We start from the raw sequence: 20,674 nt of genomic DNA, 5'->3' as shown, positions 1-20,674 counted from the left end.
TGGAGTATATAATTCTTCAACATCGATATTCATAACATGATTCAGTTCACCATGTTTTTCAAAAATCTTCCTCAGATTCTTCTGCCCCCACTTCGAACTAATCCCCGTTCATGCCCCCTGCACTACCACCTTTTTCTTTTGAGGATCCTGTTCGATATTCTTCACATCTCCAGAGATCACCACCTTCACTTATGGGTAATACTCAATATAACCAAGATCTTTATTGCTCCTATGATTTAAATATCTAAGTCTTCAATTTTTTGTAAGTCGGTTGATAATTTTATTTAATTTTTTTGCAGGGCCATTGTGTCAGCCATTAATATCGCGCCCAATATTTAGTTACTTTTCGAAGCCATCCTATCCAACGGGAAGCTACCTTGTCCATCATTTGTTTGCTCACATACAAGCTTCTTTGTAAGCAACTCTAGAGTGTTAAAATCTAGTGTGCATCATCACGTAAAAAATTTCTTTTTTAAAAAGACGAGGTTATGATAAGATATTAAAAATAAACCTGGAATTGTATATTATTTTTTTCCAAAGCCATTTAAGCATGAAACTAATTACATATGCAGTCTTCGCCAGTTTGCATTTGCCAATTAACCTAAAGAGCAAAACATTTATGCAGGTTTCTTCCGGGGTCTCGCAACCCATATTTTTAGAGGAATGATTTAGGAAATGCGTACATATAAAATAAGTTAAATGTAGTCGTGATGAATAGAATTTCCTGCGGGAATTTTTACTACATTTGTATTTGCTTATAGAATCGTAGCACATTTTTTCGAAAAAAGAAAGAAAGACTTTAACACTTTTCTGGATTGATGTGAAACACTTTTCGAAAAATATACATATTTTCTGGATTGATGTGAAACAAATTCCCTAGTATTATTTAGTAATATTTATAAACTTAAGGGACTATGTTTTTATTTATGAAAGTTCATGTGGCAATAGCATTTATCTTTGTTAAGTCTTTGATTCAAGAACTTAACACATGGCTCTTACAATTAACCTCCACATTATGGTCTACACTCTAAAGACTTCTCTAATTACTACCTTTTAAGTCTAATAAAATTCATCTGCTCATCTCTTCCACTTCCAACCATTCGTTTCCTATTTTAGAAACTCATTTTGAGAACTAATCTTGCCACCTGATAGAATACACATTTGGAAAAAATATTCGCTTATTCGAAATCTTGTTGTAAATTTTCGTTGCAGTATAGTTAATCAAGATTTTTTGGTTATATTAACATATAAAACATTTTTCCCCATCTATTTTATGATTCTATGAATAAGTTAAAGCCTTGTGAACTAATTTCCATATCTTGTAAATTGGCTCAGATGTTATAGATGGAGATAAAGAGGTAATCATATCTTGAGTTATTACTAACTTATTACTTTTTACATCCACGCATAACCGGAAACATGTGTAGTACCGAAACATCCTTATTGCCTGTGTTATTAATGTCAAGTATATAAACTGTGTAGCTTTTCACTTACTATTGTCTGAAAAATATTATGACCAATAAAAGATAGTAGATTATAAGATACTTTAGTATTCTTTAGAATTTCAATAAAAGATAGTAGATTATAAGATACTTTAGTATTTGAAGGGTCGTACAAGTATATGAAGCATGAGATAACGGAGAACTGACGGAGGCTTAACAGAATTGACATGGCATCTAGATGGAATAAAATATTTCATGGAAGTGCAAGTTGCTATATTAGATATATAATATACTAGTCCAAAAATATTGTAGAAGGGAAGAACTATGCATGTCAAATTAATTAGAACACTAAAAACTCTTGCACTAGATGCAAAGAACTTTGAAAATTGTGTAATTCATGCAAAGAAGGTACAATAAATGGTTAGATAAATTTTAGAAAAAGCTGGCATGGTAAAATGTAACCCTACAAAGTTTTCAGTAGAACCCAAAGCTCTAATTAATTACAAAAGATGAAGGAGGGAAGAGTGTGAACTCTGCTGAATTTAAGAGCATAGTGGGAGGCCTTCGATACCATGTCCACACAAGGCCATACATATCTTATGCCGTGGGAATCATCAGCCGTTTCATGGAGAAACCAACAGTACTGCACTTAAATGTTGCTAAGAGGATAATGCGTTACGTTAAAAGAACAATGAGCTATGGTTTAATCTACTCGAAGGACAGTGCAAATAATGTGCTGACAGGCTTCCCAGATAGTAATCTCGCCAGGCATGTTGATGATAGGAAAAGCACCACTGGGGGGGTGTTTTACTTAAATGAAAGTGTGATAACATGGGTGTCACAAAAGCAGAAATGTGTTGCTTTATCCTCATGTGAAGCTGAGTTCATGGCTGCTATAGTAGCGGCATGCCAAGGGAAATGGTTGCATAAGTTATTACGTGAAGTCTCAAATGATTATCTAGGTCATGTGGTTCTATACATTGACAAAAAATCGGCTATAGACATAGCTAAGAACCCTGTCTTTTATGGAAGATCCAAACAAATTGATTTTCCCAATTACTTATAAGGGAATGCGTAAAGCGTGGGGAGATTATCATAAAGCATGTGAGAACCGAATAACAACATGTTGATGTTCTCACAAAAGCACTGTCAATAGTTAAGTTCGTACGTATGCGATAAATTCTTGGTGGTAAGGATCTGAATATGGAAGTTTAGATTAAGGGGGTGTATGTTGGATTAATCTAAACTTGTTTTTTTATTTTTATTTGTTTATTTTGTCTGAGTGTTACAGTTTGAACTGGTCTGGGAGTACTGCAAATGTTATTGAGCATTTTTAGGAGTATTTAAATAAGTCTTGGCTACGTGCTGGAGTAGTGGAGCTCGTGTAGGAGTGTGTTCCTAGTCTTTAGTTGTAGTTGGTTTCCAGTTTGTTTTTCTTAGTTATATACGTTGTATTAGCAACTTTATTTTTAATGAGATCATGAGTTAACATTTTGTTTCTCTCTCATTTTAATATTACACATATAATATATATATATATATATGTTACTGTAATCAGGGTTATAAAAGTTATATTTCATCAATAGAAGATTCAGGGGAAACCGACATGAGTTAATAGTTCATGATGTAATCATATGCCTAGTTCAAATGACGATACCCTAAGCATTTTTAGATCATCTTAGATAGTGGGATTGTAAAATATGTCAGTGCATGTGGATGTGTTAGATCTAAATATATAAATTCTATACAAAAGTAATTTTCTTGGTCCATCAAAAAATTATACTTACACGTGAATTTTTCTATTAAATTCCTAATTTGGCTATATGTTTATGATAAATTCACGGTTATAAATTTGACAATATGACAGCGCTAAATCCTAACTCCATGCCAAGTTTTTAGACTTAAGATCCAATTACAGTAGGGGAAAATTTAAAAATACAAATATTTGTGTTTGTCAATCCAATAATATCTACCTATATACCACTGTAATGTTCCATTTCTAGACTAGCCCACTCTCACACCTTTCTTCGATGTAACCTTCTTTTCTTTGGTCCCCACTTTGCCTGATCGAGGTGGAGTACCAGTAGGGGGATTGGGTGTCTCAAGGCCAAGCACAATTGAGATTTTGCCCTTACCTTTCCTGTTGATGGCATCACAGTGAGTAATAATTTCACCTTCCTCCAAATGAGCCAAAGTATCAAAGGCATTTTTCGTTGAGATCTCATTAATGGGATCCTGATGTTCCTGGGATCTTTGAGGTTGAGGTGCACTAACTGCTCGAACGGGTACTGGAGTTGTTAGCGGAGACCGAACGGTGTGCACGCTTGGGATCAGGTGCGCAGGGCTGCAAGGGCGCTTAGACGCTGAGATGGTCCTAGAGCTCTCTAGAGCCTGTCCTGTGTGCTTGGCGACTGAGCGACGCCCAGGCGAGATAAAGCCAGCCATAGGTTGTACTGTACCCTGGGGTTCAACATGGGACTCAACATGGGACTCTACAATCAAGTCCCCAGTTACTTCATTATCCATAACAACTGTTGTCTCAACTGCATCAAACTTTTCAAGATCATCTCCTTGTGTTGCATTTTCTTCCTACATTGTCTCAAAATCTCATCCTCATCTAAAGTAACATCACAACCCAAAAACTTACCCACCACGTATGGAACCAAAGAATGATTATGGACATAGTCTTCATTAAGATTTTCTTCATTCTCCTCCATTTCAGCTTCGGCCTCATGCACCTTAGTGTTGTTCTTACCACCCTTCCTATTATTAACACTCCCTTGTGATCAGAATTTTGGTATCTCTCGATTGGGATCATCAGGGCAACGTGCCAAAGAGTGTCCAAATTGCTTGACATAGGGAGCATGAATATGGCAATTGTGAATACTCGATTTCAACTCGAAAGTTATCTTCCCTCCCTTTGCTGTTTAAATAGGGGACGATCATGTAGGGTGGCCTAGGAGATCCATACTCAAGCTCAATTAACACTCCAGCAAATTTCATTGGAAGGAATTTCGAAGTTGCTTCATCAAACTTGATAACTTTCCCAAGGAGCTCAGCCACCATGGTAATTCCAGAACCGGAACAACAGTAGGAAGGTGGGAGCCCTAACTTGACCCAACATGGCACCTTATAAAGAACATTACATTTAAATTCTGTACTTTCCATCCATGGTTTAAGGAAAAGAACTCGCCCTGCCAAATGTATAGAATTGAGATTTAGAACTCCTTTCATGTGTTCCTCCGTATCAAACTTGAACGTGAAATAGCCTTTTGAATTATAAAAAACATGTAAAAGTCCTCTATTTTTTCATAGATTCATGGCCCTATCATGAACAAATTTGAATTCAAAGCTCCCGCCAATAAAATGGCCAATGCAGCTAGTGTTCCACTGCTGCCTTGCTTGAACAAGAAATTCTTTGGGAGGAATAATGGTCAAGGAACCATCCTCATTAGTGACAAAAGTAGCTTTATGCTTGAAATTTGGAGTTGTAGTTGGGATTCCTTCCTTGACCTTATCACTCCAAGAAACCTTCTTTCCCCCTGCTTTACTACAATCACCTTGATGAGGATTTGGTGTGCCAGCAATGGCCACAGTGGTGCCAGTTACTGCAGTCACCACAATCCCCCCAGCCGCCTCGGCTTCCAACTCTTCCACAGGCTCCACCACATTGCCCACAACACCGGGGCTCCCAGTACCACCAACAACATTGTGTTCACCCACTAGGATCAAAACTCCATTTCTCACAACAAAACTATCAAGTAAATTTTCTAAGGACTTGATGAATTTTCCGAGGTATTACCATTTGAAACAATTCGAGATTCATCAAGTTGTTCAAGAAGACCTCCATTACCAACATGTTGTACTTCTTGAAGCCCCAAGATCTCAGCTGGGGGTAAGCCACCATCACCTCCCATAGCCCTCCCTTTTGAGCTCACTGTGTTGTCACTTGGACCACCATCAAGGCGAATGGAGCCACCATCTCTACGCAAGAGGGCATGGGAATTTACCCCTCTAGGATTTGGAAAAACTTCTTTCAAGTCCACATCTTCAAGGATTATAGTTCTGTTAATGGCTGCTATGTCATAGTTGTGGTCATGACCTATACCAACCATCATTGCATATTCGCCGGAGTTAAAGCTAAAAGAACTGTCATTTGACATAATTAGAACTAAAGAGTAAAAAATGTGGGTGAAAATAGAGACCTACGGGAGTGGGGAGTAAAGAAAACGAAGAGGGATGGTAAAAAGACGGAGTGTTTGGCCGAAAAAGGTGATGAAAGAAGTGAAGTAAGGTGATGAAAGAAGAAAGAGAAGAAGAGACCAGCGGATACAAACACAACCCGGGCAAAAGATCTAGTTAATAGGGGTTGGGCACGGAAAAACGAAGAGAGAAAAATTTGAAAAACATTTTGGGTTGATATGGGTAAGAGAATATTCTATCATTTTTTTGAGATTGGAAGATTCATATGAAAACATCTTATCTTCTTTAAGAATAAACTGTATTTTGTGATTTATTAAAAGTGTTAATGTGGAAACATCCTATCTTCCGTAGAGTGCCTTGAATAATCTATAAACTTTATGATCTTCTCCTTCCTTTTCATACCCTTTTGGTTGAGACACATACACCTCTTCCAACAATTCACCATTCAAAAATGCTGATTTCGCATCGAGGTGGTGAACCTCCCATTCGTTTTTGGCAGCCAATGCAAGTAATAAATGAACTGTTTCCATCCTTGTAACAGGTGCAAAGACCTCCTCGTAGTCCACTCCGTACTTTTGAACATAACCTTTCGTTACGGGCCGGGCTTTGTGCTTTACCACCATACCTTCTATATTTCTTTTTTATTTTGAACACCCATTTTAAGCCGATTGACTTGTGGCCTGCAGGCAACTCTGTAAGTTCCCATGTTTTGTTATTTTTGATGGGCTCAATTTCGTTCTGCATTGCCAATTTCAAAGCTTTTTGTTTAACTGATTGATCATACGTAACAGGTTCATCTATTTCTGATAGTAATAACTCATCTGCAGCTTCCACTTTTTCAGTTTCATCATAAATGTTCCTTAGTGATCTGAAATTCTGAGGTTCACTGCTAGCCTCACTTAAGCTGCTCGAACTGTTAGAGTTACTTCCACTTAAGCTTCCCATGGTGCCAAATTTTATTTCACTTCTGTTGTCACTTGCATTACTTGACCTGGAGTTTAATTGCGAATCCTCTTCATTGTATCCCTCATTTCTAGTTATTTCCAACGAGCTCGGTTGATAGTCAATAGGTGTAAATGGGCCTGGCATTTATTCACTTTCTGCCTCATTATTACCCCAAGACCACCCCTTCTTTTCTTCAAAATGCACATCTCTGCTCACGTGCACAGTGTCCTCAACAGGATCATAAAGTCTGAAAGCTTTTTTCCCTGGTTCTTTTCCCAAATAAATCACAACTTTGCTCTTATCATCAAGTTTTTTGACATGTATTGCGGGTATTTTCATATAACCCAAACAGCCAAACACCTATATGTGTTCAAGGTGAGGCTTTCTTCCAGTCCATGCCTCGTACGGTGTCATCTTTGACAGAGCTCGGGTGGGAAGCTTATTCAACACATACACAGCATGACATATTGCCTCTCCCCACAGCCTCACTGGAACATTTCTTTCTTCCAACATACTTCTTCCCATGGCCACCACAGTGCGATTTCGCCTTTCTACGACCCCATTTTGCTACAGCGAATAAGGGGCTGTATAATGCCTCTATATTCCTCCAGATTCACGGTACATCTCAAACTCCTTTGACAAGAATTCTCCTCCCCGATTAGTCCTGAAAGTCTTGATCTCACATTTCGAACCTTTTTCAACTATCGCCTTGAATCTTTTAAAAGCACCCAGAGCTTCATCCTTTGTCTTTAACATAAAGACCCACATCATTCGACTGTAATCATCCACAAGTAGTATAAAGTACCTGTTTCCAGCAAGTGTTGGTGGTGAAATGGGTCCACACAAATCTCCGTGTACTAGCTCAAGTCGTTCCTTTGCCGTAAAGTCTGTTTGTACAAGAAATGATTTTCGCACTTGTTTAGACAACAAGCATCCCTTACAAATTTCTTTTGGTAAACTCAAGGTTGGCAATCCACACACCATATCATTTGTAACCATCAGTTTCATTGCCTGAAAGTTTACTTGTCCCAAGCGCGAATGCCATTACCAAGTGTTCTCCTCTGCTTTAGTTAACAGACACACAGGCTCATTTTCTGGAACTATTAACTTGTACAAGCGATTTGACGACCTTTTAACCATCATTAATAACTTTCCATCTTTCTCATACACCCACAGGAAATCCTCATTAATAATTACTCTGTTCCAACCTCAGACAATTGTCCCAAACTTACTATATTGTTACAAAGTGTGGGAATAAAATATACCTCTTTTAAAATACGTTCCTCGTCATTTTTGCATTTGAATGCTACAGATCATTTGCCCTTAATGCACACTGTTGACCCATCTCCAAACCTAACTTGCCCGTGCACATTCTCGTCCAAATCTTTAAATCTCGAGCGTTCTCCGGTCATATGGTTACTGGCTCCATTATCCAGGTACCAAACACTTATGTCTCCTTTGTACTTATGTTGTTGTCCCATTGGTGATGTTACTCCTACTTCATTCAAAAGAACGAGGACTCTTGTCATACCTCTGCACTCTTCCATTAGGAGTGCAGGTTCATCATCATCAACTTGAGTGAGATTCACCTCAGATTCTTGCTCCTTCTCTTTTCCTCGTCGTGGCTTACGGCATTCTGAAGCGTAGTGCCCATAAGCACCACAGTTAAAGCATTTCAGTTTGCTTCTATCATGAATCCCACGATTCATAGATTTGCCACGGCTATCCCATGAGCCATGAGTTCCATCCTTGCCTGTCTTCTTCAACCACTCTTCTCTTGTCAAGAAAAGCTGACTCTCTGTGCTTTCCCTTTTTCTCCATTCATCTTTTGTCAACAGCAACTTGCCATCATTGCTCTCGATTTGTCCTCGTGTTCTTTCTTCATGTGCCTTCAGGGAACCAATCACCTCCTCGACAAACATCGTCTCCAAGTTCCCAAACTGTTCCATCGCAGAAGCTATTTGTAGGATTCTCGATGGAACTGCTCTCAGCAACGTCTTAACCACATAAGTCTCCTCCATGTTCTCCCCTAAAACTCGAATATTAGTAACCAAGTTGTTCAGTTTCATATAAAAATCATCGAGTGGCTCTATTTCTTTCATGTTCCGTGTCTCGAACTATCCCTTGAGCATTTGAGCCCTGGATTTCTTCGCCTTATCAGCACCTTGGCACACCGTCCTTATTGCTTCAGTGACAACAAGACATCTTCAGGAATACTTTGGTAGATCACAGCCAACGCCAAACTATCTCTTCTCTCTTCTACAACTACCTTAGGGTCCTTAGGTTCTATAGCTTCCCACACGCCATAAGCTTTTACGTATACTCTCATTTTAGAGCCCATGTTGTGTAGTTTATTTTGGTTAACATTGGGTAGTTTAGGCTGACAGAGTTATCTTTGGTTTTGCTGGGTTCCATGGTTGCTGGCTTAGACATCTATTTTTGTATTCACTACAATGTGGCTCTGATACCAGATTGATGGAAATACACACACAATAAGGAATAACAAAGTTGAGCTGCAACTCGGTTTTAATATTGAAACTTCTGAAAAACAAATTACAACTGAGACTTACAAAACAAGAACAAAGAAAACAGGTTTTAAGTGCATTCTGTATGACTACAAAAATGCCTAGAAAATAGCTACCACCTCTACTAAACTCCTACTTATTCTCCACTACTTCTAGACCAAATCAAACTCCTAAAAACTCTCCAGCTTAGCTGACTTATTCATACGAAATAAATAAAATGAAACAAATATTTTGATTAATTCTGACAATATGTAATTCAATCAAGATTGAATGATAGCATTCTCTAAGAATATGGCGGGTCAGAAATTTATTGAGATCATGCAGCATGTTTTGTTACTTTCTTTACTCATTTCTTTCTTGTCTAATGGTTTTCCAAGGTCAATTACAAGAATTTTTTAACACTTACTCGCTCGCATGTATCTCCTTCCTAATTGACATATTTTTTATTGGCAGTTATTCAACTACTAACTTGTTCTCATATCATAAAACTAATTTGATACATTCACCCAAAAAATAGCTCAATTTTTAATTAATTACGGACTACTTTACCCATCACGATGTGAGCTTCCTTTGGATATGAAGTGTAGTAAAAATATCTTAGGCTACTCGAATATAGTTTATTTTTATGATTTCTCTCTTCAATAAGATAAGGTATGCATGAAATTTCCTTCATATTACTCTTTTCTTTCTTTCATAAGATGTCTTTTTTGTTTTTTAGATCTGAATAACGTCAATTTTTTTTATTTTCCGCTTAAATTTTAATAATCTTATAATATTTAATCTAATCCTTTCATTATCTTCAAATTAAAATTTCATAAGAATTAAACTTTGGAAGAGATTTAAATTTATGACAACAATTTAAGTGTGTGACAAAATTTGAACTTAGTGCCCAAATTCTAATTTTTGACTAAGCTAATTTGTCATCCAAATTTCATTTCGTGAAATTAATTGGACTTATCGAAAAAAATTATTTTGTCACATGATTTGAGATTCTCTTAAAATTCTAACGGGAGACAAAAATCATATTCAAAATATCACAAATATTATAAGCGTGTGGTAATTAGAATTATTCTACATTTTTATTCAATATACATGTGCTTGTAAGTAAAATATATAACAATAAGAAAAATATGTATTTCCATAAAGAATTATGAGAATATGCTTAAATAAGAACATTGTTATACATATCATGTTCTACAAAATCATGTAGATGATTAAAAATTTGGGTGACCCAGTGACCTTGTAAAAAAACATATCACTTATGTCACTGTCAAGTTCTATAAAATTATGTAGTCTGTGATAGAATTTAATAATTCTATAAACACATAATTCTCTAAAATAGAGACAAGGACCGTAATCATCATATCTAATTATCAAGATTAAATCGAAGACGGAAGCGTACCTGAATCCATAAGGCGATAATCGTAACTGTATCTGAATCTGTATAATGTACTTGATTATTGTCTTCCTCAACCAAGTACTCCTTAGGGTTTCTCAATGGTTCTCTGTGATGGGTAGAAGATAAGTCGTTACGTGTACTTGATATATTGGGGACTATAACTCTTTTTATATACCACCTAATTAAATCTCCCATTATAATTTAATTAGGCCTGGTATTAGGTATCCACTTATTAGGTCCATACAATAAATTAAAATCTAATTGGTTTTCTTATTTGATCACTTAATTTAATCCAATATAATAAATAGCAAATATAATTGATATATTTATATGTAGCCCATAAAATAATTATTATTATTAAAAATAATAATAACAATCTCCCACTTGGGCTTCATATGCATCCAGGATCAATTATACAAAACTTTAGTGCGCAACTTTATGCTATTTATCGTCCTTAGATTTTACCAAAACAATTTGGTCCGTCTACTATATATGTTTGAGATTCTGGCGGCATTCGTCAAAAATTTTACGTGACTAAACGTTCCAGGGTCACCACACAAATATATTCAACGACATGAATCAATGCATGGATAAGTGGCATGGAAATTACATGTAATGTGATCTATATAATGTCTATTTCCAACTAGTCCTTAGGCAATCTCTAACGAGATTGATTCCAATTTTCTCAACTCAATGTTAAACCACAATAAGAAAATTGAACAAAAGTAGAGTGACATTTAATAAAATTCCATCAACTGTATTCTGCAGAACATAAACAACTCAATGTTTATTATATAAAACACCAAAATACAAACTCCCACTAAACCAAAGTATCACATAAGGTAACACCCATATGAGTAGTATGCTCGTGAAAGACCTTAGGTGTTAACGCCTTAGTGAGCGGATCCGCAATCATGGAGTTAGTGCCAATGTATTCTATCGAAATCTGTCAACTCTGAATCTTTTCTTTAACAACTAGGAACTTAATATCTATATGTTTTGCATCTGTAGTGCTCCTATTGTTGTTTGAATACTCCACTGCTGATTTATTATCACAAAATATCTTTAATGGTCTTTCAACACCATCAAGAATACGCAAACCAGTGACAAAGTTTCGCAGCCATAAAGCTTGATTGGATGCCACAAAACATGCTATATATTCTGCAGCCATGGTGGATGAAGCTATGAGCGTCTGTTTGGCAGACCTCCATGAAATCGCTCCACCAGCCAGGAGATAAACATAGCCCGAAGTAGATTTTCTTTCATCTTTGCATCCTCCAAAGTCAGAATCTGAATATCTAATGATTTCTAGATGATCTGATTTCCTGTATGTGAGCATATAGTCTTTTGTTTTCTTTAAATATCGTAAGACTCGTTTCACTGCTTTCCATTGCTCCATTCCCGGATTACTCAAATATCTTCCTAACATTCCAACAATGAATGTTATGTCAGGACGAGTACAAACTTGAGCATATATTAGGCTTCCCACTGCCGATGCATATGGTATCCTTTGCATTTCCCTTATCTCAAGTTCATTCTTAGGATACTTTTTGAGACTAAATTTGTCTCCCTTAGACACGGGTGTATCCATTGGTGCACAATCTTTCATGCCATACCTTTCCAGGATCTTTTCGATATAGCTCTTTTGTGACAATCCAAGAATACCTCGAGAGCGATCTCGATGTATCTGAATTCCTAATATAAAAGAGGCGTTACCAAGATCCTTCATCTCAAATTGATTAGTGAGAAATTTCTTGGTATCGTGCAATAAGCCTATATCATTAGTAGCAAGTAAGATGTCATCAACGTATAAGAGAAGAAAGATAAATTTGCTCCCACTGAACTTGTGATATACACAATGTTCCACCAAGTTCACTTCGAAACCATATGATGTGATTACATGATGAAATTTATGATACGATTCACGAAAAGCCTGCCTGAGACCATAGATGGACTTCTTTAATTTGCATACCATAGTCTTTGGATCTCCAATGACAAAGTTTTCTGACTGCACCATATAAATTGTCTCGCCAATGTTTTCATTGAGAAACGCCATCTTTACGTCCATCTGATGTAGCTCTAGATCATAATGAGCCATAAGTGCCATAAAAATTCGAAATGAGTCTTTCGTGGAAACCGGAGAAAAAGTCTCATTGTAGTCGATACCTTTCTTTTGAGTGAATCCTTTAGCGACTAGACGAGCCTTATATCTTTCGATGTTACCACTCAAATCCATTTTGGTTTTAAATACCCATTTGCAACCAATAGGTTTTGAGCCTTTAGGCAACTCGACAAGATCCCAAACGTCATTGTCTTTCATAGATTGCATCTCTTCATTCATGGCATCAATCCACTTTTGAAATTTAGGACTCTGCATGGCTTGTTGAAGATTTACAGGATCATCTTCCCCAATGCCAACTCCATCTTCATGTTTATGTAGAATTCATGGTTGTTACGGCTGCAGCGTGTCAAGGGATTTGGCTAAGAAACTTGCTGAAGGAAGTGACAGGAAATCACATTGGCCCTGTGGTATTATACATTGATAATAAGTCCGCCATAGACTTGGCAAAGAACCCTGTTTTTCACGGAAGGTCAAAACATATTGATATCCGTTTTTATTTTATAAGGGAGTGTGTGGAACGGGGTGAGATTGTTGTGAAGCACGTACGAACAGAGGAACAACGTGCTGATGTGCTGAATAAGGCATTGTCAATTGTCAAATTTGAACGTATGAGACAGCTTCTTGGGGTGAAGAGTCTTAATAAAGAAGTTTAGATTAAGGGGGTGCTTGTTGGATTAATCTAAACTTTGTTAATAATTTATGGTGTCTGAGATGTGGAGTCTAGTGATGTAGTGTGAGGTGTCGGTAATATTTTGATAGTTTATGGACGTAGTTTGAATAAGTCAGGCCTGAGAAGTAGTAGTGGAACATTTTCAGGACTCTCTGTTGCTTTCTGTTTCCTAGTTTATAGACCTAGTTGGTTTCCTAGTTTTCTTGTACTTAAGTTGTTTCTTGTATGCAAAGTAATAAGATCACTACTTTACATTCTTGTTTTATCATTTTAATATCTCTATCAAAAAGTACATTTTAATATCTCTATCAAAAAGTATTCATAAATATTTCTCCTTTTTTATCATTTTCTGAAGAAACAATTGTAAAACATAACAATGTTTGAGAGATGGGGAATTCCAATTCAAATGCAAACCTTATTTAAAACCAAGAAGACCAGTCCTCCTCACTGGATAGTAAGTTATACTCATCCAATCATAATTTGAATTTTTTCAGAGACGAACAAAAGATTTCCCAGAGATTAATGTATTGTATATCTATGTATATACAGTAAAGGACACTACACCAAAAGTGGCCTTCTACATCATTCCACAAACGTTGCAACAGGCCAAATAAATGTTGCAACAGACCAAAAATTTTCTACGGCAACACTTTTGTGATGTTAGTATTTTTGGCGTTGGCTTAGGGTTCAAAGGCAACATTTTCTTATCAAAGGCAACACCAAAAATTATGTTGCAAAAAAGCAATGACATAGCAAAAAAAATGGGGTCAAACTGACACGTGGACTGCCACATGAACTGCCATATGGCACTTTGACACGTGGCTTTTGACATGTGGCAAATGTGGGGCCCACTGACATGTGGGATACTGACAGGTGGGGTACACGGGCATGTGGGGCCCACTGACATGTGGGTCCAGCTTGACACATGGCCCTTTTGCAACAATTTTTAGTACCTATTTGCAACATTTTTAATACCTATTGCAACACAATAACAATGGACAAAATTTGAAATATACTTTCTCCATACATTAAATCCCAGTTCTATATAGAACTTTTTTTCCAATCAAAGTCAACAGAAACACAATACAATATCACCAGTACTGATGAACTAATCTACTAATCTACAAACATTACAAGTCTATTATACAGGAATCACAATTAACTTAACCCATTAATCTGGCAGCTACTTTAGCAACACGGAAAAAAGAGAGCACATATTTCAGATTCTTCAGCTGTGCTAACAAATTTGACGTCCATTTTACCCATTTCTGTAGAATCTTGTTACTGCTCTGCCACGAACCAGCTAGTTACTAAGATCTATATCCCCTTGGCTTTTATTAGTCACAGCTCTCATCCTTTCCTTTTCTAATTCAATACTCTCTTTCAGGTCAGTTGTCAAACTAAGGGACTCAATGATAATTGATAGATTATCAGAATCAGGATCCAATCCACGCTGTTGTCTCTTTAAAGCATGTTCAATTGGTTCTGATATTTTTTTCAATTCAGCACACTGGAATTCCTGCTTACAATGCTGAAATTGATTACCGACATTAGTTACTGACTTGATTAGCTATGTTGTATGACATAAAATAATAATACGCAAAGTCGCAAACTATAGGAACTATCGGAAAAAAACAGTTAGGTGAATGACTGTAAAAATACTAATCAGGATTCTACTATTCAAATATGGCAAAAAGTCACAATCTAAAGTAATCAGGATTCCCAGACAAAAAATTGATATGTTTATGCTAATAAAGTAAGTTGCTTAGCTAATTCTCTATTCGCAAGATAAATGAAATATAATGGATGTTATTATGTAGTCACTCTGCCTAATTTGAACTTGTCATTCTGTTGCTTGTAATATAATTATGGAATTGATGTACTTAGTTATATATTATTAATATTACAATTTGTCTTGCAATTATATCTATATATTAGTTATTTAAATATACTTGAATTTATTTTCTGACTTTTTGACCCGAGTAATTGGTTTTACTGGCTATGCCCCTGTTGGCACGGACAAACCAACCTACTGTACTATTTATACTTACCCCATCCAGTAAAATATTTGAGGCTTTGAAGTCTCTATATATTATCTTTTTTTCTGCTGCGTGTAAGAATGCCAGACCTCTAGCAGCTCCAATCAGAATCTTTAAGCGTATTTCCCATGGAAGTGGCAGCATAGAGCATCCTCCTGCTCAGTACAGAAGACAATGAGATTGTCAGACTCTGGTTAAAGACACAAAGGCCGACTTACTATTGCCTTTCTTGCAGTATAGAAGACAATGAGATTGTCCCACCAGTTTAACAAGATTTGGATGAGAAAGGTGTGAAAACAATACTCATGCTTTATTCATAGAAGTATTACATCACAGAAATTTCACGTATATATTCAGCTAAGATAAGAAATGATTATGCAACTAAAAATAAGGACATGTAAATAATGCAGAAATAAAAACCCAAAAGATTTGACCATTTTAAAAAAAACTGCTCAAGATTTACCAAGTAAATCAGACCACATGAAAAGAAAACACTATCCGAAGCAAGAGAATCTATCTGGATTGGGTCTATTTTACCTTGTTATCAACTACAATATTTTGGCTTGCATAAGCCTTGTGTTCAGCACTACACTGTTCAATTACTTCAGGGATACAATACTTCTTCAGAAATTTGACATCTCCCTGTAAAGTAAAGTTCACTAGATAAATCTGTGTTATTACGTTAGTACAAGTTATGTAAGCACATAACTAGAACTCCTGCATTCAACATAGTGTATCAAAAGTTTAATTTTCCTAACCAAAAGTTGCAAATGTGAGATGTAAATGAACAATTTAATTAATTGATTTACATACCTCATCTGATTTGGACTATTTAATTTATCGAATTCCTTTACAATTCCCAAGGCTTTAGCAGAAGATATGTTTTGTGCCCGTTTAGCAGAAAATTATAACCATCTGCAATTTCAATATAAAGTCATCAAGTCAAGAAAAAAGATCCAGTTTATTGTCAAATGCAGAAACTCACCAATGAATCATCAAGATTTCCTTTTTCCAGTCCAGGAAAATCGACCAACATTAGTGGTGGATCTAAATTTTAATGATTAAAATCACAAAATAAAAGAAACTAAATTTTTGAGGTACGTAGAAAATATAGAACAAGACAGATCAATAATGCAAATACGTCAATACAATTTCGAAAGAAGGCACTGCATTTAAAGTTAAGTTAAACACTAGCTTCACATATTACCCCCGTCAGTAGGATAAAGGATGGAAGTATCACAAGGAGATATAAAATCAGAATCCACCTTGACCTTTGCTAACCGTGCCTCAGCAGACATAGCTCTATTTGCTGAAACATTATAACACTATAACTGTTCATCTATTTAACAAAAAAGAACAAGAAAATGAGCATATGCCTTTTATGCTAAAAGATCCCTATGCAGTTACATAACCACACTCGATTTCCCCTTCTTCGGAGCAAATACAGTTACAAAAGGCCATCTAATAAGATGCAAAGACAATTTTACTAAACAAATTATTTAGTTTCTGAGTTATAAACTTCAAAAGAATCTTAATTGCCACTTGTACACGATTAAAAAGACGATTTATGAGACTGACCTTAGTGACCGCGTCTTGCTGTATTCTCTCATGTTCACTCTGCAAAAGGATATCATGTTAAATCTAAACCAAGATCCTGTAAACCAGACTCAAATAGGGGAAATCATTTCCATGTCGTAAACAACAAACCTGAGACGTTAAGGGGTAGAGAAACAACACTACAAGAACTGGCTTGGGTACCATTTCCAGGAGTTCTTCATCTAAACCATACACATCATAGCACCCTGACTCTTTCTCACTGACACCAAGAGTCCATATAAACTATATTAGCAAAAAGTTTGTGAACAGATGAAGCAATTTGCAAATTTTGTGCCTCCTGCACTAGTCAAATGTTGCATTTATGAGAAGTGCCACGGTGAATCGCCATGCATATATAAAAAATTAATTTAACTAAATATCAGTTTCGCTTTATCGTCCGAATAATATTATAATCCCACATACTCTGTAACATGAAGGTCTGCCTGATGCCTTTCAACATAATATATAAAGAAAATCACATACACAATCCTTTAATTTGCAAAAGATTACCAAATTCTCTGCTACCAGCAATACTACTGCCATACTTCTCCTACAATCAGTACATAAATCAACATCTAATCACATTCCAAAGAAAGAATTGAAGTACTGCCAAGTGTCATACATACGAGCATGATGCTTTGTACATATATTATATCTCTTTCAGCCTAAAAAGTTGGGTTTTCCATGAATGTATTAAGTAGTTCAGTTGTTTTGGAATTGTTCTAGGTATTGTTGTTATTTGGTTATTTACATATCATTATAGGTATTTCTTACAATAACAAGTATTTACCTATTTTGTACCTACATCTATTTATTCCTTTTAATCACCAAAAATTTTCTCAACTCTTACAGTTCTGTCTCGACTTTAAATTGTCTTGAGTTACCTAATTGCAGGCTTGAAAGCACTGTTTCTATTAGCTTCATGTTCCTTTTAGATAGTAACCAATAAGACACGTGATAAAATAGCCACATTTGAAGACAGTTGAGCTATTATACCTTTCCTAGATAAACCATGGGCAGTATGTTGCAGTAGATGCCATGGGACTTCTCATGTCCACACTGCAGGTGATTTTCCTTGATTAATTTTATGTACTAGTTGCTAAATATGGTGTAAATTAATAATGCTCCTTAGTTATTGTTTATTATATTTTGTACCTGGTAAATATCTTGATGAAACACTGTGTGCTCAGGTTGTTCTTCTCCCTGGGGTATATAAATCAAACTTGTAATTTTTAATGATAAGTTTCTACAACCCCTAAATAATTGTACTCAATGCAAAACATATACAGTTGTTAATATGTACATACAGCCTTGCAAATCAGGGCAATGAACAACAGAACAATAACTTTATAAAAACAACATATATCCTTTAACTCTAAAAATCCATAAACAATAAATATTAACTTGTCCAAATATGAACAAAAACAAGTGAACAAGTAAGTCAAAATATTGGACAAACTTTACACCAGACATTGGATTCAATTTTCTAAAGAGCATATAATAACATTAGACTAGTTAAGTTACAGAGATATAGAGCATAAATCCATCAAAAATTGAAAATCATGTCAAAGCCAAACCAGAATTTACACTCAGACCAAGATACAAAACCAAGAATCAAATTAAAACTAAAACAATAAAAACAGAGCTAAAATACCTTAAATTGAAAACCCAAAGAAGCCCTGCAAATAAAAGTAGAGAGCGATTAGTTGAATTTATGTAAATAAAAGCCCTAATTGAAGAAGCCCATATTTAGAACTCAAAATCAAAGCGGTGATTTGAAGAACCCAAAAAAAAATCAAAAAACCCTAATAGAAGTCTTAATCAATTGAGTCTTAAACATAAGGTAAGGCAGCAAAGAGAGTGCGCTGAGATTGAAGAGAGGTGAAATTGAAGAGAGGAGTCAGACCGCCGTTGTGGTGAGAAAGAGATAGGGGTGAGGTGAGTTACTAGAGGGTGGATAAGGAGCGGCGGAGCAGATTAATAAAGATAAAGCAAAAAAATGAGCCGGTCTTTTGCGGCTCCAACATTTCACCTCCAGCAATTTCTGATGTGTACTCTTATTTTTCAGTTTAAATTATTGTTTTCTATATATTTTTAAATAAATTTAAATTTAATAAGTATATATTTTTACTAGTATTTAATTTAAAAATTTATGTAATAATCATTTATCTAATAATATTTTGTTTTTTCAAAAAATATTAATTACTTGTATAGTTTTATGCGATTTAATCTTTTTTGTGAAGTCAAATGAATCTTCATTTCAAGTTTAACATAAAAAAGTTTATAAAGTTTAAGTTTAATAAAACAAATCTTAATTAATATTTAATACCATTGATTAACTTATCTTCAAACCTCTTACTGTTTGATAAATAAATAAATTTAAATATATATATATATATATATATAATTTTAAAATTAAATTATTATTTAATAATTTTTAATAATTATTATTCAGCAGAGTGGGGCCCACATGGGGGCCACCTGCCACGTCAGCAGGGGTCCACCTGCCACGTCAGCAAGGTGGGACCCACATGCAGTGACTCACCTGCTATGTCAGCAGGGACCACCTGCCACGTCAGCAGTGTGGGGACCCATCTCTGCCACATCAGCATTTACTTATTTATTTTTTAATAAAAAATTGAATATTTTTATTAATATATGTACTGGCAACACTTTACGAGACCTATGCTAACATAATTAAAACATGTTGCAGTATGATACATTATCATATAGTTACTGCAACAGTATCTACGGCAACATCACATAATTATGTGATAGAAGGCGCGTAGTGGGAGGGGATGGTATTGATATAGCTAGCTAGCCTAGAGTACGAGAACAAATATAGTGAAAGAGGGCAACCAGACAGAGATAGCAGTGAGTTTGTATAGAGAGAATGTAATGAGAGAGAGGATGCAATGACTAATGAATGAAAAAGTATGGGCCATTAATATCACATCATTTTGGATTACATTTTTAGATTTGATTTTTGTGTCTATATATATCCAGTAGATACATTATTTAGAATTTTGTTGGGATCTTGTGAGATTTTATATTATTAATTATTTGTTTGAAATATTTTTACATAATAAAAATTTCAGTTTTTTTTTAAAATAATACATGTTTTAAAAATAAACGAAAATAATATCATTTTTAAATTTATTTTTAAAATTACACTTTTTATGTTTTATTTTCAAAAAATAAGATTTGCAACTGTGGAACCTATTATGCAACTTTTGTTTTAATTTCTTCAAAATTGATATTAAGGTTGTAAACCTTGCAAACTTGAGACTCAACAAATGCAACCTTAACATTTATAATCTTCTTAAAATTTGAAAGTAGAGGTTTTGACCGTGCAAAAGAAGTAAGACCTACCTAAATGAAAATTTATTTTGATTAACTTAATTTATTACACTACACCATAGAATGGCTATGGTAATCACAAAAATTTAATGCCTTATAGGCTATTTATGTTGCAGTAGAACTTATCGGAATGAAAATGCAAATGTTTAGCGTTGCATCCGATGTTGATGAAATAGAGGTCCTATAGCAACATTTTAAGCCATGTATTGCAACAACAATATAATATTGTACTCCATCCGTCCCTTTCAATTGTTTACATTTTTTAGAGAGTATCCGAAAAGAAATTTTAAGGTGTATATAAAGTATAGTTCTGCAATTTTTTTTTACAATTTTGTTTTTCTGAATAAAAATTAAAACATTCAACTTTTATTCA

At 35.2% G+C, this 20,674-nt stretch overlaps 2 protein-coding genes and 1 long non-coding RNA gene across 18 annotated transcripts; 1 reads left to right on the top strand and 2 right to left on the bottom strand.

The window, feature by feature from the left end:
- The first annotated feature begins 2,067 nt into the window (after positions 1 to 2,067).
- LOC141718003 (secreted RxLR effector protein 161-like) lies at positions 2,068 to 2,508 on the top strand. Its single transcript, XM_074520332.1, has one exon. It carries the CDS (start codon positions 2,068 to 2,070, stop codon positions 2,506 to 2,508), a length of 441 nt encoding a protein of 146 aa, XP_074376433.1.
- Positions 2,509 to 7,903: 5,395 nt separating this feature from the next.
- LOC141717995 (uncharacterized) lies at positions 7,904 to 8,692 on the bottom strand. Its single transcript, XM_074520323.1, has one exon. It carries the CDS (start codon positions 8,690 to 8,692, stop codon positions 7,904 to 7,906), a length of 789 nt encoding a protein of 262 aa, XP_074376424.1.
- Positions 8,693 to 14,330: 5,638 nt separating this feature from the next.
- Positions 14,331 to 18,983, bottom strand: LOC141679246 (uncharacterized). 16 transcript variants are annotated; one of them, XR_012558085.1, is made up of 12 exons: positions 18,596 to 18,983; positions 18,097 to 18,144; positions 17,938 to 18,000; positions 17,452 to 17,491; positions 17,053 to 17,161; positions 16,924 to 16,962; positions 16,553 to 16,654; positions 16,331 to 16,392; positions 16,159 to 16,260; positions 15,883 to 15,987; positions 15,358 to 15,500; positions 14,331 to 14,837 (listed from the first exon to the last, which is right to left on the bottom strand). It is a non-coding gene; the product is annotated as an uncharacterized LOC141679246 (long non-coding RNA). The 16 variants fall into 16 exon arrangements; XR_012558084.1 differs by lacking the exon at positions 17,452 to 17,491 and having other exon boundaries at positions 15,883 to 16,062; XR_012558082.1 differs by lacking the exon at positions 17,452 to 17,491 and having other exon boundaries at positions 15,883 to 16,004.
- Positions 18,984 to 20,674: the final 1,691 nt, after the last annotated feature.

The sequence above is a fragment of the Apium graveolens genome, chromosome 1 (genome assembly GCF_009905375.1).
Source record: "Apium graveolens cultivar Ventura chromosome 1, ASM990537v1, whole genome shotgun sequence".
In the NCBI taxonomy this organism is placed as follows: Eukaryota; Viridiplantae; Streptophyta; class Magnoliopsida; order Apiales; family Apiaceae; genus Apium; species Apium graveolens.
Note: the sequence above shows the minus strand (reverse complement) of the source record. Positions and strands in the feature narration are given on the sequence as shown.